This window comes from Polyodon spathula, chromosome 2, assembly GCF_017654505.1.
Source record: "Polyodon spathula isolate WHYD16114869_AA chromosome 2, ASM1765450v1, whole genome shotgun sequence".
In the NCBI taxonomy this organism is placed as follows: Eukaryota; Metazoa; Chordata; class Actinopteri; order Acipenseriformes; family Polyodontidae; genus Polyodon; species Polyodon spathula.
This window is the reverse complement of record NC_054535.1, coordinates 43051267-43076722: the sequence shown is the minus strand read 5'-3', so window position 1 is coordinate 43076722 and position 25456 is coordinate 43051267. Positions and strand designations below refer to the sequence as shown.

At 39.2% G+C, this 25456-nt stretch overlaps 2 protein-coding genes across 17 annotated transcripts in view; one reads left to right on the top strand and one right to left on the bottom strand.

Annotated features, from left to right (window-relative positions):
* LOC121296815 (serine/threonine-protein kinase DCLK2-like) overlaps nt 1-20110 on the top strand; it is a 109025-nt gene extending 88915 nt beyond the window's left edge. For 7 of the 10 annotated variants that reach the window (XM_041222696.1, XM_041222686.1, XM_041222660.1 and 4 more), the window contains 8 exons: nt 29-148; nt 1183-1329; nt 7796-7929; nt 8718-8795; nt 12389-12485; nt 13278-13358; nt 13923-14036; nt 18707-20110. In XM_041222696.1, coding sequence (XP_041078630.1) covers nt 29-148; nt 1183-1329; nt 7796-7929; nt 8718-8795; nt 12389-12485; nt 13278-13358; nt 13923-14036; nt 18707-18991 — 1056 coding nt within the window. In that variant the 3' untranslated portion in view covers nt 18992-20110. Of the gene's footprint in view, nt 1-28; nt 149-1182; nt 1330-7795; nt 7930-8717; nt 8796-12388; nt 12486-13277; nt 13359-13922; nt 14037-15537; nt 15625-16759; nt 16773-18706 lie in introns of all 10 variants that reach the window. The other 3 variants (XR_005947109.1, XM_041222715.1, XM_041222705.1) reach the window with 3 other exon arrangements.
* A 1587-nt stretch (nt 20111-21697) lies between these two features.
* The window catches only part of LOC121296784 (lipopolysaccharide-responsive and beige-like anchor protein), a 295937-nt gene continuing 292178 nt past the window's right edge, over nt 21698-25456 (bottom strand). For all 7 annotated transcript variants that reach the window (XM_041222596.1, XM_041222620.1, XM_041222603.1 and 4 more), the window contains one exon: nt 21698-22711. In XM_041222596.1, coding sequence (XP_041078530.1) covers nt 22621-22711 — 91 coding nt within the window. In that variant the 3' untranslated portion in view covers nt 21698-22620. The remainder of the gene's footprint in view (nt 22712-25456) is intronic.

Below are 25456 nucleotides of genomic sequence, written 5' to 3'. Positions count from 1 at the left end.
GGTTTGGGTTTGATTTGCATCCGAACAGGAGCACCTTATTGAGAACGAAGTGGCAGTGCTGCGAAGGGTGAAGCACCCCAACATCATCATGCTGGTCGAGGAGCTGGACACTGCGGCAGAGCTCTACCTGGTCATGGAGCTGGTGAAGGTGAGCGGGCTGGCCTGAGGAATCTAATGCAACAGATGACCTAAATTGCATTTACCGGCTATATTGCCCTATTATGAGGACTTTGAAAAGTGTTCATCCATCAAGCAGGAAGCTCTGCTTCAGGGCGCTGCCACACGGTATATGACTGCCGAGAATGTCTAACTTCAAAAAAATGGGAATCAAAACATTGGAAAGGTATATGTTTAAAATAGAAGTAAATCCGGGAGGTCCCCGAGTCATCCAGTTAAAGCGCTGCCGCTGGGAGCGCAGGATGAGTCGCACTGCTTGGATGGCGTCAGTTCGCGTCAAGGTTTTGCATAGAGGCTGAACTTTGCTGGGGACGCTGAGGGGGTGTCACATTGGCTCTGACGCTCCCTGGGTGGGGGAATGGAAACCATCGTGCAACAGTGAACCCTACTGGACAGACCACATTCAGCGTGGATAAGAGGCAGGGCTGGTCTCTGTTCTCCGAGATCGGGAGCCTGTCCACCTCTGCTCTGGATTGCTCGGTGTAAAAGCGATTCTGGCTTTAGGCTTGTGAGATCGGAGGAAGCTCACATGCCCTCGGAACATTTGTGCTGTGTGGGGTCTCGCTGTGTTGAGGAGAAAAAAAAACATAAGTGGACATTCCAGATTGGGTGGAAATAAATACAAATAATAACTGGTCACTAAATTAAAAAAAAAAAAAAAAAAAAAAAAAAAAAAAAAAAAGCAATAAATGCATTGTTTACCAGTTTCTAATTAATCTTAATCGTAATTGTCGTGCGTTGCCTTGGCAGCTGACTTTGTCTAAATTTCTCATGCAGTCAACTGCCAGTTGGTAATGCCCTCTAATCAGGGTTGTATTGTTCAGCATTAGTGTAACAAAACAAGACAGTAATATGATTCCAAAAATTCACATGAAATATTCTGTAAATTATAATACAGGGAACAGACATGATTACAGGATAGATTCGCTACTCGACAAGGAGTACATGACAAGTGACACTTGTCATTTAAACAGTATTTCATTTATTTGTTTATTTTTTCTAAAGGGTGGAGACCTTTTTGATGCCATCACATCCTCGACTAAGTACACAGAGAGGGATGCCAGTGCCATGGTGTACAATTTAGCCGGCGCTCTCAAATACCTGCACTGTCTGAATATCGTTCACAGGGACATCAAACCTGAGAACCTACTGGTAGGCACATGCATGGAATGGTGGAAGAGAGCTCTTGCACTATATAATACTGCATTAGTTTCATATTTCGGCAGTATTGTACAGTGGTTTTCACCTTCCAACCCATGGGAGTGGTATCAATTAAGACTTCATTAAAATGTTGCATTGTAATTGGCAACTGGCAGGTAAAAAAAAAAAAAAAAACCAGCTGTTAAATCTCAGCACCCCACTTCTGTCAGTTAGTGGAGGTCAAAACTGAAATGCAACTCCCACAATCTTTTTTTATGTTATTTGTAAAACCCCCCCCGGCTGTTAAAATGGTAGAGAATAAAGCTCTGGACACACGATTTTGCATTCACATCGGGCAGTGTGTTATGTTTTGCAATGCGATTTTACAGGATCGGGCGATCGATTTCAATCGTCTTGCAAAGTTTAAACATGTTAAATATTTTGCAACGCAACTCCACTAGCAGGAACTCAACCAATGAGTTCACTGCGTTAGGTTATATGACACTAAATGCCAAAATGCATCCCTATAAAGTACAACAACACATATGTGCAGCCACATCTGGATAACGGTTTGGATACTGTGTACTCTGCAATGTTGATTAGACCATTCACTACAGCAACAGACAGTTCAGGAACCCTAAATGTAACATACATGCATGTCTATCTTTTATTTCACATGCAAATGGCTGACGACGAGTATCGTCACATCGTAGTTCTCGATCGTGTGGGGCATGCATATTTTCGTTGTTTCATTAAAAAAAAAAAAAGTGAATGCATATTGTTTGATAAAACTCTTGCAATTACATAAGGAAATTGCTATTTTGTTTGTAACTAATTTAAACATGCAAGGGGTAATTTAATGAGCTCACAGAAACACATAACATGGGAAACGTTACTGCCATACCCTTTCGTTTTCGGCTACTGAATCGCCCCATTGTTTTATGGTTTTATGCCATACACCTGGAAAAAACTCAAAAAATGTGCCACACTTCCCAAGATTTCATTGGGCAGTGTGTCATGCATGCTCTCAGAGGTGGGTTTTTTTCGACGCGACCTCAGGCAGAGATGCGACGATTACATCGGGCATTGTGTCTCTGGCTTAAGAGCTAGACCGTCTCTAATAAAGCAGGGTCTTTTCCAGACCTGGTTACAAATGAAAATGCACCGCTCTAGTAAATAACACAAGCACTGCACAACCTTAACCAAAAAAAACCCAAACATTTCTTCAATAATATTTGATAGGTGTGTGAATGACTGAGTCAGCTGAATTATTCAGTTGTGGCTTGTGCTCACCAGGGTGTTGAATCTTCTTGATGTGGTTCTAATGGTAAAGCTTCTTTCTTGGGGTGATTGCTGTATTTCTGTGTAGTTCACTAACATAAAATATTTTTAAACAATGGAAGATATGTAATAATTGTACAATAGGCTGTGTTATTTAATACACTCACTTTTAATATATTTTGCTTGATTCAAATGTGGAACGGTGGAGGTATCCAGAATGGATGACAATCATTTATAGCAAGTGCCTTCGTTGTAACCTTATGAATAACATTTATAACAGTCTTTGACGCTCACTCTATGAAGGTGGGTAGTAGACCACGCTGAAGCTCCCTAAACAGTATAGTTAAGTGTACTGTATTATACAGCTTTGGAAACCAGAGGCTTATTTTAAGAAAAGCTGCAGTACAGTAATCATCTGCTGCACAGTAATGTGTTCTGTTTGATGGGGCCCATTTGACTAATGTCTGTCAATAACTTTTGTCGGATTTGAGTTTGTTCCGGTAGGACTTTTGTGCACTTTGACTTTGGTCTGACAAGACATTTGCTTTATGGTTTTCTGACTATTTTACCAGTACCATGCCTAAATTACACTAAATAACTCAGTATGAAGTTCAAATATTTCTAGATGCTTGACTGCATCTATAGCACTTCACTCCAAAACCAGGTCATGTACTTTATATGGCAGTACAGGAAGAAATCCAAAAGTAGATCACAGGGATACTTTATTAACTACCAAGCAGTAGTATGTCCATAAACATGATGAATGTTGAGCAGCTGGAATTACAGGCATACTTGCCATTTCAGACTAGATACTCAATACTCTGGAACAAGGTCTTAGGAACTCAGCCTTCAACCTAAAACAACTGTTAGCTGAAAAGGAAAATGAGGATTGGTGATATGAAGATATCATAAAACAGATGTTCCTTGTTCAGCAGGTGGAACGGGGGGGAAAAACTGCAACAAAGAAGGATAGGTTACTGATTTTACCCTTATGAAAGCTTACCATGGTGAATTTATCATAGTGTTTTCATACTTTCCCCATGGTTTTTCTTTACTTTTGCCATTTTTTCCTACTGTTTTAACATGCTTTCACTGTGCTTTACTGTACTAGACCATGGTGTACTATAGTAAACATTTCTAGAAAAATCTATCATGGTACATCACGGTATTCCCATTGTCCAGTATAGTAAAGCACAGTGAAAACTTGTTAAAACAGTAGGAAACCATGGCAAAAGTAAAGAAAAACCATAGGAAAAGTATGAAAACACTGATAAATTCACCAAGGTAAGCTTTCATAAGGGTAGCACAGGTACTTTTTATAGGATTTAGTGCATAATGTGCAAACGATGAACATTCATATTTTCAGTGCTATATTTCCGTTGTTTTTCTGCCCGAAATTGAGGCACGTCACAGATTGCACACTGTATTGATTAGAAAAAGTAAAGTTGGGTGGATCGCATTAAGTTAACACTGCAGAATCATACCTGTAGGGTGGAGATTTCAGAGTAGCTCTGTATTCCATTGCATTTACTGCTGTGAAAACTGCAGCTCAATAGCCATTATCACCATCTTCTCTGTGCCAGGCAGCTTAAGGTGAAGGAGAATGAGGGATATGCAGAAAGTCCAAATGTACCTTGTTCTATTGGATAATGAATAGCACACATACAATACTGACCACCAGGTGGCGCAATGCAGAAACCCTGTTGATGTGTAATGTATCTTAAGTCGGAATATATTATCACACAATAAGGTAGGCCTTTGATTTGGTGTTTTATTGTGTTATGATATATTCTGATAAACAGGTTATTGTGTATATAAAAAAATTGTGGAAGAACAGAATTAATTACTTAACCTCGTACATCAATAACCAAGTCAATTAATAGCTTTTATTTTTTTTGGAAGCCCTAAAAAAAAAAAGTCAGAATTATTTATTTTTATCTCATTTCAGAATATCACATTACAGATAAGAGCAGCAAAATCAGCAGCAAAAGATCAAATTCAAATAAGAGCAAAAAAAAATAGAATACAGTAAATAATTACATGTAAGAGCGAGTTTGACTAAGAACACTTAACTTATAGTAAAGATATTTGCTTTTATGAGTAAAGTCCAGTAAGAACACATAGTAAGCAGCATGATAAATGGATGAGAATGATTTCAAATAAGAGCAATTATAAAAAACGTGAATATGGATACCTATAAGAGTAAAGTAAAATGCAAGATACAGGAAGTAGTTATAATTAAGAGCAATAGTAGAATACGACAAGGTATGGAGCAGTTCAGTGCAAGTACAAGCTGATGCAATTAGGTGGCATATAGTCCAGTATAGTCAAGAGTTGTGAGGATTACAGATGCCGGCTGAACCTGTGTGTCTAGAGGAGGTTCCAGAAGGTGGTAAGGGACTGGACAGTCCTGATATCTGTGGGTAGGTTCTACCACTGAGGGGCAAGGGTGGAGAAGGAGTGGGCTCTAGAAGTGGAGGGGGGGGAACAGCTAATCTGCTGGTGGTGGAGGAGCGGAGGTTGGGAGAGAGGGGGTGTAGGCAGAAATAATAGTCTGGAGATAGGAGGGAGCATAAAGGTCAAGACAGCGATAGGCAAGTACAAGAGTTTTGAATTGGATGCGAGCAGCAATAGTGAGCCAGGGCAGAGAACAGAGCAGTGATGTAGCTTGGGAGAAACAGGGAAGAGGAAAGAATGCGAGCAGCAGAGTTTTGGATGAACTGGAGCGGACGGATGGCAGAGGCAGGGAGGCCGGCCAGGAGGGAGTTGCAGTAGTCAAGGCGGGACAGTAGCTGTGTGGAGTATCAGTGAAGAAGGGGGGAATTCTGCATATGTTGCTGAATAAGAAGCAAAAGGAGTGTGCCAGATTAGAGATGTGCTGAGAGTAAGAGAGGGAGGGGTCAAGGGTGACACTGAGCTTCTTGATGGGTGAGGAGGGAGAGAGGATGGTGGATTCAAGGGGGATAGAGAGATCAGCGGTGGGGGAGGAAGAGGGTGGGAGAAAAGGAGGTATGACTTCGAGAGGTTGAGTTTGAGATGATTCGAGTGCATCTAGGAGGAGATGGCCAAGAGGCAGGTCGAGATATGGGAGGAAATGTTGGGGTCAAAGGGGGGAAAGGAGAAGTAGTTCTGGGCATCATCAGCATAGAAGTAATACGAGAAGCCATAGGAGGAGATGAGGGCCCAGGGAGTGGGTGTAGAGAGAAAACAGGAGGGGTCCCAGGACTGAGCCTTGGAGGACACCTGTCAAAAGAGCGCAAGAGTCAGAGGATGAGCCATGCCAGGCCACCCGTTACGTGTGATCAGCGAGGTAGAAGGAGAACCAGGCAAGAGCAATGCCAGAGAGTTGCAGGTCAGCAAGGAAGGACAGGAGAATAGAGTGGTCAACCATGTCAAAGTACTGCAAGAAAAAAAATCTACCCCCTATTATTCAGGGTAATACAACATCACTGCATAATGAAAAACAATTACATTCGTAGCTGAAATTTGATGTGTCTATATAATTAGCCTAATATTATAATTATTGTCCACGCAGTGGTAGCAATATTGATTATCACCACCATGAGTATTACAAACTAAATAGAAAACAATGTTGTTGTTGTTAGTCCTTTCTGTCATGCATTGTGGATTCCAAAATAATATAATACCGATAAGTAGAAACAGATGTGCAGCCTATTAACACATAAATATTTTCACTATAAGTTCACAGAATAATTGTAAACCACTTGAATGGCTGATCTCGCCTTTTGGAAGACCTTGCTAACGCCGCTTTACGTAGAGAGAGAGAATGTTTAGGGATTGTTAGGACTACTTTGCACAGAAACACCTTTTGAAATATATCGCTTTCCCAAGGAAGTCCTATGGGAATTGTGCGATATGTTGGGACCTCAGCTATGCAGACCAACCAAGCACACTCATCCCATTCCTGCACAAGTTCTGTCTACTCTTGGTCTTTTTGGCGACTGGTACAAAATCGGATACATGTGGGATTTCACAAGCCTCTTTAGTGCACTGATGCCAGTGGTTTTGGACTCCATTATTGCCCTTTGTCCTCAGTACATTCTGTTTCCTTATACTGATGGACAGCAGATTGAAATAAAAAGGGGTTTTCATTTAATTGCTGGGTTTCCCAATATCGTTGGTATTATAGACTGCACCCAAATAGCAATTAAAGCACCAACATTGAAAGATTTTAATTTTGTGAATATGACACGGTATCACTCAATTAATGTGCAGGTTACATGTGGCGCCCGACTCCTTCTACTAAATGCTGTGGCTAAACTGCCAGACGGAACCCACGGTTCACTTATTCCTCAAAACAGCAGTGTGGGCACTCGGAGAAAACTGAGCCGTGACAAATGGCTACATTTACCATATAAGGCTATGCAAATTTCCGCGAGCAAACAATTTTTGTGCATACAAGTGCCTTAAGCAGGATTGATAAATCAGAATTTAATTGTGCGTGCGAACATTCTAAACTCTGTATACAAAGAATTCAAGTAATGTTTTTTTTTCCGCACTATTGATAAATATAGCCCCTGGTCTGGAGTTGGAGCCTTCAGTTCGATGCTTGGATAGAACATTTTGCAGCCGGTCCATGTTGGCCAGTCTTCGTGTAGACTACCGGCCCTTTGGTGATTAGACCCTTTGGTGAGCTGCCGTTGAGTGCTGGCACACTAGTTTAGCATCAATGCTTATATAATGCCCAACAGGTTGAGAGCTGGGTGCTGAGGACAGTTGGTTGCAAATTATTCTGAATCCAGTCAGCTGCACCCTATGTGACTTGCTAGATTGTTACACCAACACAACTCGCTCACGTTTCAACATCAATTGACAATCATTCACTTTACAAATTAAATATTATTTACTTATAGAGCGATAGGTCCGTTGACTGCTAGCCTGCTTGCAGTGTTGCTACTGCAGACCCGACAGTTGCTGTAGTATAAATAGGTCCTAGCTTCTATCAAACACTTAAAAATTGCTGGTGCTGCAGACAATAGGCTGCAAATTATTCAGAATCCAATCAGCTGTGCCCTGTGTGAGTTGATAGATTGTAACACCAACACAACTTACTCACGTTACAACCTCAACTGGCAATCATTCGCGTTTATTTTTTATTTAGCGGTTTGAATGAATGTATACCATCCTTACGGGGCTGTACAGCATCTAGACCCAGGTCTGCCACATGTGTCTGCAGGTCTGTGAGCATCCTGACGGAACCAAGTCTCTGAAGCTGGGAGATTTTGGCTTGGCCACTGTGGTGGAGGGGCCCCTCCATACAGTCTGTGGAACCCCCACCTATGTGGCTCCTGAGATCATTGCAGAAACTGGGTGAGTACCAGTACTGAGAACAGGCCTTCATGGAAATGGTTGTTAACTGCAAATGTATTTACTTTGAAATTCACAGATCATAAGTTGTTTTGTTTCTTTCTTTCTTTCGTTCAATATTGGAGCTAATCAGTTAAAAGATAATGTTTTAAACAAGGGTAATACTGAACCAGAAAAGGTAGCCCTCAGGTCAGCCTGTTTAAGAATAATTGTCACTCAATTTAAGTTTTATTTGAGCTGCAAACGGTGGCACGTAATGATAATTGCCTGTGCTGAGCAACCCTGTTTTAAATAAGTAAATAACTAATTCAATCACACTGGATATTGCCCTGGCAGTAAAACGGTTATAAGTATCCATTGATTATTGGGACAAGGTAAATGGCTAATCAGGCTGAGCTTTTATTGATTTCTGTAATGTAATAGTTGTGATGGAACAGTGCCGTGATATTGTGAAGTCAATTCCTAGGGTGGCAGCACAGGCTAAAAAGAATTGCAGATAAAAAAAAAAGCGCCACGTCTGTTTAGCTACACAGTATCAGGGGACCGTTCTGACCGGGTAACCTGTCCGTCCTAAAATGTCTTATTCTACAAAGCAGAACATCTGCTTTTTTTTTTTTTAGTGTTTTATCTCCCAAATGAAATCAAATTTAACAGCAGTACTGTAACTTGAACGTATTTCAGTTTAACTGTATAGTTCTGGGGGAATGTGACTGTGAGCCTGTTCATTTTTATGCCCCTGTTCTGGTGTCTGATGTGTTTTGAATGGCTGCCTCACCTCTCCATTTCTGCAGCTATGGCCTGAAGGTGGATATCTGGGCTGCTGGTGTCATCACTTACATCCTCCTTTGTGGGTTTCCCCCATTCCGCAGGTAATGTGAGATTGAGATTTCACTTTAATAAGCCTGGCTAAATTACTAGTTCTTCCTATGAAGCCAAAACATCTCCAATGCAATAGCCTATGCTGTTAACCCATTCAGGATCAAGCATTTTACAGTGGGATGCTCCCCCAGGACCAGGTGTTTTTTGGCAGTAGTTGACTCTCATCCAATAAAAATTCCAATCATTTTTACAGTAGCATCTTAGAAATGCTGTCCTTTTTTCAAAACACTATGGGGAGCATTATAAAGTACTTCAGAAACCATAGAATTTTTTTTTTTTTAAGTGCAATATTTTGTTGATTTTTTCTGCTTTTTTTCTAGTTTTTTTTAATATGTATTCTGCTTAGAGATACAAGTATAAAAACTTGTTACTGTAAACACAGAAATATTTGTAAACCTTTTAATATGCGTTCTTTGCGTATCAAAATAAATATAGAAATGCTCCCTATATATAAATGCTTCCAATGGTTGACTCGTACAAAATTCATCTGACCACTAGAGGGCGTAGGTAGCCAATATTACCAATATTGATGTGGATCTGAAAACATCCACAGTAAAGCCAATGCATGCAAACTGGCTTATGTCTGTTCTCCACGAACTGGGAAAAGAAATGATCATATCAGGCTGGTATCTTTCGAGGATATTGAATGCAGTTAAGGAAAGCCGTACTACCGTCACAGGTGATATTCCTGTTTAAAAAAAAAAAAAAAAAAACAGCAAAAAATACAGAACTGGATTTGATTTATTTATTTTTTTCCAGTTTGGTTTACAGTACAGTAGCTTTGTACTTGGTACAATTTAGACTGTCTTCTAAATAATAAATAAAAGCTACTGTAAATGTATTAATTTTGATGTTTTGCTGTGGTACAGTATAATTCTGTAAACTGTGTGGGTAGCTATTTTTTTACATTCCACATAGCTTTTCAGCGACCCTCTCTGTTGTAAATTTAAAAATAGATTGTTTGGTTTTAAGATGCTATTAAAGACTTTGGTAAAAAGTTAGTAGTAGTATTTCTGTTGATTTACTATGATATCAGAATTTGCATTCAGTTCTGTTTTGGAGTTATTATTGCATTAGTAGGCCTATACACTGCATACAGCACCTTTAAATGTCTCTGAAGTACAGAAATATTAACCATCATCTGGTCTTCATGTTGTACATACAGATTATGAAGTAGTATACGACTTTCAGGGCAAAGGGTCGACAACATTTCTGGAGTGAAATTTGTCTTCTGGGTGTGATTCGCCAAATATTTTGGCCGCAAATATTTCTGCATTTACAGTATTCTATGAACTGAGGGACCTTACAATACTTCCTGAAAGATTTGTTGAAAAACATTGGTGTTTGGGGAAAAATTACAAGACATTGTTTCATCTGAGTGATTGCAATGACATAATACACATTTATACTCAGGGCCTATAAGCAATAATGGACACTACTCTCAATGTATTTTCTCAAAATAAATGTATATGTAAAATAATACTTATTCATTCCTTAATTCTCAGTAATAAGGAAAAGAAATGTACCTGATAAAATTAGTTCATGAAATAGTATCTGCTTATATCCACTCATTTCTTGATATTTATAAATGTTGCAAAAACATATATTAAAACACACGAGACAGAATACAAGTTCTAATGTAATTATAAATCAAATACATCAGATTTACATTGTTTCCCCTTTTTTTAAAAAAATTTGCTCTAAACAAGTTCCTGTGATTTGTTTTGTTTTTTGTTTCTGCTTTTGTCTGCCGGGCTGCTGTAAACTGTCTCTGCCCTTTGGACACTGCCTCTCTGTGACATCACATGAAAAAAAAAAAAAAAAAAAACTATCAGGCAGTGAACGTCAGTCTCTCCCCTATGCAATGATATGTGTTTCAAGCCTGTACTGCAAAGTATGGTGGCCCTGCAAGTCATCAAAACAAAGTGCATGATCACAGTCCTAGAAGCCCACTTCAGTATGATCGTGTTAACACAATCCCGGTCCTTAAATTAATACACCTACCTCTAGTGGACAACATGTAATACTACAGACTGTCTATTTTGTGTAAAGAGATGGTTTGTAGTTTATCATATAGGGGTATAAAAAATATCCTAGATGCATTTTAAAGGCTCGCTCTGTTACTAGAGGCTTCCATAGAATTGGTTGTTAACTGCAAGTGTATTTATTTTGCAAGTCACAGATAAATGGTTTTGTTTCCTTCATATATCCCCATTTTCCAGTTCAATATTGGAGGTAATCTGCTAAATGATAATGTATTTAATATAAAGCATAGCCAAGTAATGTTGACAGGTAGCTCTCTGGCCAACCTTTTTTTTTAATATAAATTTAGTTGTCGCCAATTTTTTACCACGGTTTTTCTCCCCAATTTGGTATGCCCAATTATTGCCTATATCCTTGGCCCATCACTTGCAAACCCCCCCGCCCCCCGCTGGCTCGGGGAATGGAGGCTGGAGCACGCGTCCTCCAAAACGTGCTCCTGCCAATCTGTCATTTTACACACTGGGGATCCACAGCGAGGCCACCAGACCGGAGGACAACACATATCTGGAGGCTCCACTGCAGACGCGCAGACGCCCTGTCGGCCACAGGGGTCGCTAATGCGCGGTGAGCCGTGGATTCCCCTGCTGACCTAAGCCCTCCCTACTCGGGCAGCGCTCGGCCAATTGTACGCCTCCCCCTGGGAGCTCCCGGTCACGGTCAGCAGTGACATAACCTGGACTCGAACCTGCGATGCCTAGGCTTAGGGCACATCCGCGTGGAGCACCTTTGCTGGATGCACCACTCAGGAGCCTGAAGTGAGGATAGATTTGAAGGAAATGTATCCTGAGCAACTGGGATGTAAATAAGCTGAGATCTGGTTGTTTAACAGCTGTCATTCTCAGGAGGCCTGATTATGCTTTCAGGACATCCTGGAATGTCTCACCTGCTGGTGTCTGCACCTGTCTGAGAGACCTTTAAGCTGCTGGAGTACTTTTATAGTCCACACACTTTCTGTAGTTGAAGGGCTAAAAACCAAGACCTTGAAAGCACTTTTCTATCCTAATTAGTAACAAGTCCCTCATTATTTTGATGATTATCTTTTTTTTTTTTTTCATTTTAGCTCCAGTAAAACCTGTTTATTCAGACACAACGCTATTAGCCTTGGTTATATTGATAATGTACATTTAAGCTTGGCAAAGTCTTGGTGGATGTCTCCCAAATCTGAGACTAACAAACTTAAACATGAAGAATGTTGATACCCACAGTGCGAGGATAATGGTAAGATAGAGGAAAATCTTACTAAAGTCAGTGAAATGTTAAACAATGAGGTACACCTTATAGCATTTACCTTAGAACAGCAAGGTAAATGCTTCAGCTATTTAAGAACAGGAGATTCTGTGTTCCATTATAAGAGCTTCTTTGCTGCTATGAAGTTGTATGAATAAAGTCCGGAATTTTGCTCCAGTTAGCTGCCAAGGAAAAAGTGGCTTCTTCCACCATGCAGTGGATTTCTCAGGCAATAGAAACCTGGTGTTGGTTTTTCATTTTATATTGTTATGTGTGTAATGGTCCTTGCCTGCTCTGATTTATCACTGTGCAGTGAGAACAATCTTCAAGAGGACCTTTTTGACCAGATACTTGAGGGACGGTTGGAATTTCCATCTCCCTACTGGGACAACATCACTGACTCGGCTAAAGTAAGTCCTTTAGGCATGTCCACAGGAGCTGAATGCTAATCACTCCAACATGACTGTGTATTATTTACCATGTACCTGCTGTTTGTTTTATCTGTAGTGTGCAACTTTCTTTGCCACAGCAGCCTGAGAAATCACAGGAGCCTCAGTTTACGCAAGTCACAGGGCAAACCCGTCCTGCCCTGAAAAACAGTCTATAAGTTGAAAATACTGTATCCCAATTAAACAAAGTCATGTCTGAATTAAACTACATAAATAGTATTGAGAGGAACTGTCTCACAGAGTTCTGTCCCTTTTAAGCAGAAATCCTGATTTATCAGTGTCTTGATTAAGTGGTACCGACTGTATATCCCAGAATAATTTATGTGAATATGGGCTTGCTGGATTTTATATTTGTTGGTACTTTGGTACTATCATATCCACTGTACCTACTGTCCGAACCTGGGGTTATCTTGCAGTAATTGAGTGTCCATATGTTCAGTGAAGTCCCATTTACTTTTTCATGGTACTGACACCTGTAATGATTTGTTAATTTTTTGGCAGGGGATGTTGTTCACAAGGTATGATTTATGATGAGTATTTTTTTTATCATAAATGTAATTTTTGTTGAAAATTTTGATAAATATGCTGGTACCGGTAGGGTCTATTTCCCAGCATCCTAGGTGTGACATCACAGGCCGTTGCAGTATGTTGTGATTTTTGAAAGTGCGTTTTACTACGTCAACAAAACATGCGGTTGTTCAGAAACTACCCCGGTCAGAGGGTTAACATTAGGTCCCTAATCTGTGTTTGCAGGAGCTGATTGGTCAGATGTTGCAAGTCAATATGGAAACACGGTACACAGCAGAGCAAGTTCTGGCTCATCCCTGGGTGGCTGTGAGTGGTTTATTCAAGTTATATTATTATTTTATTAAACTTAAATTAAACGTCACCCATTTGTTGGAATGTAAGGATTTACTTTCTGCAAAAAGTCCTGTGTTCTGATTAAGCAGAGTTAAAGACATTTTTAACAGGACTTTGGTAATTGTTTAAGAGTAAGAAGAATCTTTTTGATTGTTTTTTTTTTTTTTTTTTTTTTTTAAATGACATTTATGATAATGACATATGATTTTCCCTGTCGTTCTGAGTGGTTTGGGTTCTGTTTCTCCAGTATGCAGTTATCATATTTCTTTATGCAGTATCTGTATTTGTCAGGCTCCGAGCTTGCTTGGAGATCTTGATTTTAATATAGTTCCTCATTTTATTCAAGTCATGGGACACTATTAACTTTCAACTCCACTGACCCCACATAAACATTGAGACAGTAGGTGGGGTGAGCAGAATTGAAAGATGTCCCCTGATTTGAATGGAGAAGTATGTCCAATGCAGGCAGCTAGGATCTCCAGGCAAACTTGGTGGCTCTTGTTAATGAGGATGAGTCTGTCTTTGCTGCTCTTGCAGGATGATGCTGCCATGGAGAATAACATGCAGGTAGAAGTTACAGGTAAACTAAAGAAGCACTTTAACTCGGCACCAAAGCAGAGTAACACCTCAGCCGGAGTGTCAGTCATCATGGTAAGCACAAGACCTCAAAATACACAGACAGGTAGACACGCACACATGCACACACAGGCAGGCTCCAGGCTTGCACACGCACACACAGGCAGACACACATACAGACACACACGCACGTGCACACACAAAAGCATAAAAAAAACAAAGATAAGTGTGTGCAGGTAGAGATATACTGATGCATTCAGGACAGGCAGCCAAAATGGGACTTTTAGCCATCAAATTATTATAATCACATTTTTTTATGATGGAAAAATAAATCAAGACAAGTCATGCGAGTGTGGTTCAAATCACAGAAAGCTGACTGATAGGGAGGAAAAATCTGCTTAGCATAGTTCAACTTGCTTTAGCGACCCCTACTGGTCAGGTGCTTGAGTTCAGGCCCTTGCCGCCTGGGTTCAGTAACTTCCAATGCCAGTTAGCCAACTGATGGTTACCTGCTTCATCAAACATCCCTCTGCTTGCTCCATTGAATTATCCTTTTATTGAATAACCATAATATACTGCTCAGTTTAATTCTGTGATTTTGGAGTAGAATTAGTACGGTAAACTGATTCTAACATTGGCAGTCTACTGCATTTGAAGAAGTCTGATCTGAGTAGGACTGTTACCTAGCAACGGGGGTAATGAAAAACTACTCCAACTGTACTGTAAACACTGTGACTCTCCAGTTGTTCCACCTCATTAAAATCCTCAAATTGCATTCAAGTTTCAATTAATAACATAAACAAACACGTCAAGATGAGTAATGATGTAAGGATGTTTTGTTCTTGTAACGTGTCATTAGTATTGGGAATGTTGTTTAAATATTTGTGCAGTAAATAATAACATAGTGGTGGAGTGTGTTTTGTTATTAGGGAGTTGTTTTCTAAAACCTTTTTTAACCATTAGCAGCACAGCAAAAATGTTAATGTTTACAAAGTAATAATAAACTTCTTGTACCGTTTCAATCCTCTTAACTTTATTTTTAATCGTATTTACACTGCAGTATATCCCACAATACATTTAAATAATATAAGGGAATCCTCTTCTATGAAATCAAGATGATAAGTAAATCAGTGGTGTAGGTTTGTTGGTACAGTAATGTTCTCTTCAATACAAATGCTTTAGCTGGTACAGTTCAAGAGACTGTAATGCTAGTTTAGGAAAAATAAAATAACAGGCAATTTTAAGTCCCTTTTTTTTATAAAATAGTAACAGTTGTAAACCTGTGGTGGGGTTTATATCAGTTGAGTCTGGGTGTAAAGAAAGGAACCAGTAAATGTTATCCCAGATTGGAGATATAAATATGAGGATTGCTATTACAGATGCTCCACCCATAAAACTACAGCTCAACTGCAGTAAAATTTCAGGAAATGGTCCACAGCAGCAGAATGGAGACTTTTAGCATGTATTACCATGGTAACTGAATAAAGGTATAATATAGCAGCCACATGCCTATGGTGCAAAGTTGAACAGTTGGAACTAATGACAGGAGTTTATTGTTGTAAATTTTATTTGACAGTTTGAATTGTAAAGAGAGAAATGCAGCTTCCTCCCTCCCTCCCCCACAATCCCACGACTACAGGAAAGGCCCGGAGCTGAATGCCTGGTACACACAACAAGAGTTTAATAATAATAATAATAATAATAACAATAATAATATTAATAATGATCTGAACCTCTAACTCTGGACCAGTCTCCGTTCTGCATGGCTTGCCCTTTGTCAATCTATCTCAAGACACATCTCAGCTTCCTTCTTATCAGAGCTTGGTTTCAGTCTAATCTTGGCCAGCCGGGTTCTCCTTAAACTCATGTACACCTTTCATGTTTGTTTTTTATTTAATTTGATAAACTGTTGCTTATATGCTAATATTCATTTATTTGTAAATGTTTTTGGCTTTGCGTTGTATTTTGCACATCCCAGACTACAGAAATCCCCTTGCCCCTGCTGAAATCTCCTTTGTGCTAAGGAAGCTGCTTTACATTTGCTTCCCTCTGCACCCTTCTGGTTGTTACTGAAAATCTATTATTTTAAGCAGAAATGGGTACAAAGTCTTCAGTTGACTCCATTCAGAAGAGACACATTTGATATAAGAAGAAACCTATTGTTCACAGTATACACTGTACAGTGTATATGTAGGTACATATGGTGCTGTTAGACCATGAAACAATATACATTTCTTATGAATAACAAAAAAGTAAATTATTTTATCTGAAAGGGACCTTCAGTCCAGTTGAAGCTGATCATAAAGCATTTACCATATATCTAATCTAAATAAATATATGTGACAGCTGTCAAAGCTGGTTTACAATATGTAAATACGGACCTACCTCTCAAAAATCAGGTTACGCCTAAACTGAATAAAACCTTCAATAAGTGAGCTCTATGGTAATCTTTTGTGTTCTGAGGGGACAACAAATTGGAGAAACAAGCTTGTGGATGTCATTTTGATGCCATCTGGTGGAGAACTGGGGAATTGTACCAACAACTATTTTGCCGTGAGGTTAGAGAAGGATGCAAAGTTTTATGTTGCCATAGTTTGTAAATTGCAGATATACCCTAGGGGCTACTCCAGTAGTTTATTGAGTTTTTCAATAAGATACCTCATGGGTGCTGAGAAATGTATTTATGAACGTATGTGCAATGTTAGAACTGTATTTGCTCTGCTTTAAGTAAGACCAGTTATGTCCCTTTGCTTCTCCCCTCTTCCCTTCCAATGCCTGCATTGCTATCCTCTGATTAGCTCCAAGGCAATGGTATGTACTAACATCAACTGCAATGCTTCCCCCTCCCCCTGCTGCTTAGTTTCAATAACAGACTTTTCTGAATAAGCGGAAAATGAGAAATGTTTTAAATTGAACTTTAGTTAAGCATGACTTTATGTACTTACCCTTTTGAAATCTTATTGGTTTCAAGATCTAGCCATTGTTTGTGAAGTGCATGTCTTCAGCACACAATGCACATTGCACACACAGACCTGTACACTCACAGAGATACCCAAAAGGCATGAGGAAAGGTATGACAACTGGCATTTATGTAATGATCTAATAGAGCACTTATGTATTATTGCTGACATTTGCATAAACCCGATTACATGCACAGGTATGAAACAAATTAGCAAAGAAAATAAGAATATGATTCATTGTGTCTGTGTTGAAGTGAAGGTTGATTTGCTTTAAACAATTCCCTTTTCAGAAATGCCTTGACTTCACAATGAAGTATCTCGCTTGTAACAAAAGCCCCACATGGCAGGAAACTGAAGGAAATTGTACCCACTGAATTTCCTTTAATAAAGCCACCAGTATATTTTACATTAGTGGATTATTGTAATGAGGCCAGTTTAAATTGACCACTAGTGGGTGCACTTGGAATGAACCTCTGAACTACCGGTGGGAATTACCGGTGTACACCCCTGGTGGTCATTCTCATTCTGGCTTGCTCAACGTCTACCCAGAGGTAAAATACGCAGGAGACATTATTATGCATGCCAGATATACACGAGTGTTCCACAGTAATGATGATTAAGAACACATTGCATGGGATGTTTTGAAGCAATGAAGTACACCCACTCGCTTAATAAGGCTGTAACTTTGTATGTAGGTAGGGTGTATTTTATTTGTTACAATTTAGTTTTTTTTTTTATTATGTCAGAATTTGAAGATTATAATTTGGAGATTATATTCATATGCTGGTTTGCATAGAAGATATGTTCAGTCGTCTTCACTTAATAATAAGGCTGTCGTCTCCTGTAGTTTTATAAAGATGCAAATGTTTACTAATATTTTTAAACAGATACAAATTACATATTATGCCAGTTCGGAGTGTGTAATCATTTAACACCTTCCATACTGAACCCATGACCTCCCATTAAACCCAACCCAGGCACATGGAATAACTGATAAAACAGTTGGTCTGGTATATTCAGGTGCATTTCCGTTGACTTTGCAATGGACCTGTCTGCTAACCTTTTATAATGTGTTTTCATTGCTCAAATTTACTTACTTCACCTTGTGCCTTATTTAGATGGAAGTAAGTATGTCTCTGTCTTTCTTTTCAATAACCCCCCCCCCCAAGTAATGATAAAGACAATAACAGAATACCCATTCCAACATTCACAGCCTTTAGTGAAGTAAGAAATTATCTTTCAAGAAACTAAATACAATCTGTTCACAAAATATGGAACATTATTCAGCCCATTAATCTTCTGGAATCTTTATCAATGTTATTTCTCCTTTTCCTCAGAATGCATGCTCAGAAATCAAAATATGATTTGCTTTTTTGGGGTCAATTTACTGTAAAAAGTACAGTACTGCCATCTTACATTTTTTGTGTTCATATCAACCTGTAAATCGAATTTCAAACATGACGGGGTGACAGATCAATAGAATACATCCTTCTATTTACTTCAGAGGTCACTGCATACTGTGGCAATCACAACAGCAACATTTCACAACCAGTAAAATTATCCATAACCCCCCCAGAAAAAAAAGCTTCTTTGCTGTTGACCTTTAATAGCTGTTATTTCTTGTAGCATTTTCTAATTAAAAGGAGGAACGCTAGTGTTTCTACAGAAGCTCTTTATTGTAGATTGACCCTCAGGATTTGTTTTTCGGGTCTCTCTTCACACTCAGTCCTGCTGATGACTAATATGTGTTACCCCCTCCCTCCTTCCTCCCCTGTATTTCTGTAGAACACGGCTCTAGATAAGGCGGAGCAGATCCTGGTCAGCAAGCGCTGTCAAGAGGCCAGAGAAGCCGTGGCAGAGAAGAAACCTCAACTCGCCCAGTCTGAGGACCCTGAGACACCCTGGGCTAGCACTGCCACTGCTGCCTCCCTTCCTGCTTCATCTGAGCCAATCCAGTTGCCCACGTTATTGCCACTTCCATCGACCCCCGCCACGGCAGACACACCAACAGCAACGCATTCGCCCCCTCCTCTCAGCATGCAGTGCGGAGCTGGGGCTGATGAATCTTGAAAGACTGCCTGACCAGGCTGGCTACCAGACTTCCTCTGGAAAGGAAGCGCACTGCAAGAGGCCCAGCCTACACGACTTTATCTTTATTATTACCGACTACTAGCATGTAGGGGTTAGATGCTTCGTTCCAGTAACGCTGCTACTATTGTGGTAGATAATGACCCTGGCAGCCTCTGATGGTGTGTGCTGGCACTATGTAATTTCAACCATTATTTGTTTTAGAGGGCATTTTTTGTTTTTGTATATACAGTATAAGCTATGAAAATAGGTTTGATATGGTTTCGTATATGGCACTACAAAACAATTCTGGTGATGTTTTTAGCCTCCCACATGCACATCTGTTTACGCCATTAACGTACTATATTTTACACTGACTGGATCGTCATTAGTTTTGCCTGTTTTTACTGAAGGAAAAAATCTAAATTAACTTAACTATATTGTTCCTACCTGTGCACAGATATCAGCAGTGCGAGTTAAGAGGGTTAACTGCAGTACACTGAAGAGGCTCAATAGGAGCCAATTTAAAATAAAAGGTATTTATTTGTACAAAGAATAAAAGTGAGGTGTCGCGAGGTTTTCGAAAAGTTTTGTTTGTTGTTTTTGTTTGTTTTCTCCTCTGATTGTTGTTTTGGTTGTTTCCAGTCATGAGCTTCTTTTCTGTTGAATTTCCAATCTGTAAACCTGTAAGTGGTTAAATCTAACACTGCACTTCGATGATCGTTGTTTGCTGCATGTCGCATACTTCATTCAAACAGCAATTCCAGACATCACCCAGTAGGACATCTAGATGTACAAAGAAGGTGCTAGATGTAACCTTGTTAGCATCCAGTACAAAAAAATGTTCATTTTTGTTTTAGAAATGCTTACAGTATGTCCTGTTATTGATCATTTCAGCAACAAAAACAGTTTACCCAGGTGTTCTGAGTTGTGAATCAGCAAGGAACAGATGTAGTGTGCAGACCTGTAACATTGAGCCTGTTTTTGAGAAGAGCTTTTTCTCTGACACACACAAGTGTTCATCGTTGTCTTTTATGTTCTGATTGTCCTTAGCGAAAAATGTGAGCTTTTATTTTGTATTAGAAATAAATCAGAAAACTGAAATCCACGCAATAAAGTCCTTCTCCTCTCAAAGGGTGTGTCATCTGTTTTATTGTCTTGAAAATCCAGAGCTTGAAGCTTTGGATGAAACTAGATTAGACTAGCCCAAATTGATGGCATGGGCCAACCAGATTCGCCCAGCATTGATTTTAAAGCATTGGACGAAACTAGATTCACCTGGGCTAGCCCCGAAATTAAGTGAAAACTTGAAAAAACGGGTTTCGCCCAGTCATCTTTTAAAATTTCTGGGCCAATCTAGATTCACCCAATTGGACACGGACGAGTGCCAAAAAAAGTTGTAACTTCAGGATTCACTCAGAAGCCCTTGGTGAAACTAGATTGGCCCAGGCAAAACTAGACTCGCCAGACCACCGGGTTTCGCCCTTAACATATATAAACTTCCACTAACATAAGTCAGTGAATTCCTGCTCTTTGAATATAATGCAGTAAATCTGCACTCACGCCAGCAAAGTGAATGTAAAGCAGGTTTACCCTATCTTTAAACAATCAGTACCCCATAAGAATGTAGTCTCTGAATTGGATTGTGGGGGGAGACATGACAGTCCCTTAAAAAAACATTTTCTTTTTAATTCAATTAATTGCACTACTAGAACATTTTTGCAAACTCACCCCTTTGATACAATGCACAAGTTCCACAGAACTTTATGACAGGAAGTCCTTGTATCCAGAATTCCCTGTGTATCCAGTTTTAAGTGCTAGTGTTTTGGCTTGTTTCTATTTGACAAGTAAAAATAAAAAGACAAAGACTTAAGTTACTCAAATACACATTTTCTTTCAGTTACAAATTGTTTATTGTTTAAAGTCATCACACATCGAAATACCTCATTCCAAATCAATTACCAAAATATTCAGTGACACATAAAAATGCAGTAGTCCTTGATTTCTTGCAGTTGTATCTTTAGGCAGCTTTCCTCACAATGGGCAGACAAGACAAAAAAGAAATCCGAGAAGGAATGTTTATCAGCCTTATTTTAACTCACAACATTTAAATTAGTTCTCACCAGTATGGGAATGCAGACATACCAACATTGATGCACACCTTTCAAATATAAACAAAAAATAACAATTGTTTATCTTTTTTTCAACATCCTGAACATGGTCATTGCAGAAAGACAATACAAAGCTACCCCAAATACTCTATTGCTTCTTAAAATATTCCAAAAATCTTTGAATCGCAGGAACAAGCTAGCATGAAAATCTTCAATGCTAGTCATGGAAAATAAAGAAATTGTGTGCATCCTAATTAAATATGCAATAATGGGAAATCCTGTAAACCATGGAGACGCTGCATCAAAATATGATATATGATTTCCCTGAGTAGCAGGCAGATATGTTGATTCTGAATACATATTTGGACAGGTGGAAAGATGCAATATTCTTTGCCCCCCATGGCTCAGTTGAAAATAATATCCCCTACACCTGTACAAGCTATGCCCAATCGACAAGAGCTGTTATACTAAAAATCTATAAAACAGGTGTTTTTTTTTTTAAATTTGTGTAATCATGGAAAGTCTTTATTCGTCCAAATTGTTGATGGATTGCTAACCTCAAACCAAAGGGTATCAACGTTTGATCACTGTATTATTATTCCTTGACTCCAGTAAGAGCTCCTGGAACACGATCGCCGAGTGCCTGCATCGCCACTCCAAGTTAATGGAGGGCACTTGCCTGCTCCTGGGTCAAAAGATTCTTCTTCGTAAATACAGCAGAACAGCTTGATCTCTCAAGACTGAAACTGAAGACAGTGCCCCTCTTTTTTTTTTTTTTTAAGAAGCAATAACCTATCTGCTGTCCTTACCTTCCACTATCATCTCAGATACAAATCATGCACAAATATGTAAGACTGTTAAAATAAAATAGGAAACATGGTGTTTTTTCACCAATTTGAGCATACAAAGTGTGTAAAAAGTTGTGTAACAAGGAATCCCTTGTCTGGTGCTAATTATATAATGATTAGAACAGTACTGATTCTAAGAACATAGTAATAAAGGTACAGTATATCAAACACATAGAATATTGCTTTTTTCCCACGTAACATCAGTAGCAGTACTGTACAGATGTAAAAGTAGCACAATGCTTATGAAAAATAGTGACCAAACATGTTTGCTTTTTTACTACACAAATACCCCATTCCCCCAAAAAAGCCAAAATGAGCAATTTAAGACCATTAATGTAAATATATGTTTCTAACTAGTGGCCACAGTATTATTGTTTTCCTTGCACAGAGATGAAAATAGACTTTTACAGCTAAAAAATAGATTTAAATTTTTTTCCAGAACTACAGAACCCAGCCCTAAGTTTTATCATATATGAAATTTATTAAGGTCTACAAAATATAGCAATGACCATTTAAAAATAATTTGCTTTTTCTTGACAGCATTTAAGTTACATTCAGGAATTGAATATATTTATATAGATACTGCTGTTAATAACAAATGGCAGGTCTGAAGATCGAGCTCCACATCCATTCTCACAGCAATCCCTTAGAACGAGTCCTTCTCTTCAGGGCTTCAGTATCTTGTTTGATATTCGTGATGCCACCGGTTGAAGTCATTGTAAAATAGTACTATGCTTCCAGAGGCCATGCCGGTAATTATACACCTAGAAAATAGAATAACATAGTGTGTTAGTCCCCTGAGCGTGTGAATGAAAGAATTCAGTGATAACAGATAGAATCACCCTGCATACCACTCTATGTTAGAGTCCTGCACTGGGTCGGGTGACCTGTAAAGCAGGTTAGGTTGTAATGTGAACTTTTTTGAGGTTTGCAGTTCAGGTGCGGGTCAGAAAATGTCATTTTCGGGTCAGGCTTGGGTCTGAATTTGAATCTCCAAAAACGTTTTCTGTCCGTTCGGCGTCTGTAACCCTTTCCCAGATAACATATTAGAAGGTGAATGTACCGGTATTTCCTGCACTAAAGCAGGAGGCGATTAGGGAGGAGTCAGCTGACTAAGCGGTGTTCTCGGATCATTTTATCACGTCTGCTTGGTGATATAAAAAATGTATGTGGACAAGGTGAAACAAAAAGGTGAAATAATTTGCTTATTAGTCCTTTTCACTTGTTCTCAGCTCCTAGAAAGTTGCAGATTTCAAGTTACTTATAAAATCTTATATTTAAATCGAAATCTACAACTTTTTGGGAGCTGAAAACAATTACTTGTTTAATTAAGAGTTCAATTAAGTAATCGAGAACTCAGTTGGAATGAAAACCAGGAGACACAGGGTTCCCGTCAGGACCAGGATTGCGAACCCTTGACGTAGTGGATAATAGACAGAGATATAAAGCAAAAAAGTGTGGAATTATTTTGGAATCATAGTGAATTAAAATAATGAACGTGACTGGATTAGTTGCTTGTAAAACCTCTCATCATGTTTTTGTGAACGACAGCCACAAAACTGGTACATCATCTCTGTGAAAGCACAGATAGACAGGCATTTTATAGTAAAGTAATTAAACATAGTTAATATACTATGTTAACATTATCCAGGGCACTAGAGAAAGCTATCACACTGTATTGTCTTGTATAAGCTCAATCTGTGGAGAATGGTAGAGAGATCTGTCACAGGTAAGAAGATGGTGTTGCAGCAGGTTGCAGGTTCGGGTCGGGTCCTGTAGTAGCAGATCCTGGTCGGAAGTGGGTTGTGAAAAACGGACCCACGCAGGACTGCTCAATGTGATAAATCAGACAGATCACATTAATTACTTTTGCTTCCGCTCTTCTCTACTGCTCTGCTGCTCAGTGATCAATTTCAACAGCTTGAGTAAATGTGCTCAGTTTTAATCAAATCTCAAAAGTATAAACCTGTTTGTTTGTTTTTTTGTATTTCAACTGAAAAAAATGTTTAGTTTTGCCATTATGTTGTTTAAATAATTATGCCCAAAATGTGATTTTGCCTTTTTACTTCCAGAACTTTATGAATTGTGATTTACTCAGCATACCTGTCTTTGAAAAGAACCGCCTGAATACACAATTGCATTCTACTAAATGTCCCTCATTTCCCATTCCAAATCAAACCCCTGATGTATTTCACTACCAGTTGCATAGATTTTTAACAACCTTCATGTTAATGGTCAGACTCAGTATACTGTGATGTGTGCGTATGTTCAACGTATGTTTTGAGTTCTGACATCTACAACTGTGGACTTGGAGGTTTTTTGCTCTATATTTAGATTTGAAACACTGCTATATTATTTTTTTTATGTTTTAACATCAAATGCATTTAAGACTGTCACTGAATACAATTTAATTTCAGGCCTAAGCATAAAGCTGAGACACAGACCAGAAATGACAACCCTACTGAAGCTAAATTCAGTGTCTTAATCATCCAAAAACTATATAGGAGCATAACCAAGTCTACATCCAGTTACATGGTCTGCTGTGTTGAGTGAAGTTATTTATTCTACACTACACTAGCAGTCTGGTGTTTTCACTGGTTATTTTTCCAAGAACTCTTTACAGATCTGCAGTGTGGAGTAAAGACCATGAAATGCCCAGCTATGAGAGCAGCTTTTCACATTTGTTCCAGCACAGCTTTACCAAACTTCAAAACGTTTACAGGGTTCTCCCTAAGCCTTTTCAGCACGGCTAAGTGAATGTCGCTGCCCAGCTGAAAAACGCTAAGCCAGCCGTCTTGCAGATGCTACTATGCCTTTAACGATAAGGATTGATTATGCTGCTAGCAAACTAGATCACTTGCGGGTGAAAATTCTTGGAACTACATTACAGCCACTTTGCTGTGTTACATCTTGACACAACATTTAACCAATCCAAGTGCTGAAGTGGTGGGTTTTCCCGTTTTAAGCACTTCAAGGGACGGAAACATTGCTAATAAAAATAACTGATTATTTACAGGCACAAATAGTGACAACGAATGTGTAAATTACCAAACCAAAATGAATGATGAGAAAACAAAAAGAGCAACCCGATATAGTCAATGAAGAGCAAGTTGTAATAATCGGATTAGAAGAACCGCGAGAGGGGCCAGGAACATCGTGACAGCGGGTATGATGTTATGTGGGGGGAAAAAAATGGAAATAGGTGTTGTTTTTTTTTTTTTTTTTTAACAAATCGCCAGTTGATTTTACCCCATTTTTCTCCCAATTTGATGGCAAAGACAAACACAGGTTGTCCTCCGAAGCGTGTACAGTCAGCCGACCGCTTCTTTTCACTCTGCAGGCCCGCCATGCAGCCAACTCAGAGCTACACGACAACACAGCTCTGGCCAGCTTACTGGCAAGCCTGCAGGTGCCCGGCCAGTCTACCAGGGTCGTTGATACGCGGTGAGCCGAGGACATCCTGGCCAAACTAAGCCACCCCATACGGATTTCCCAAGGAGAACCTGGTG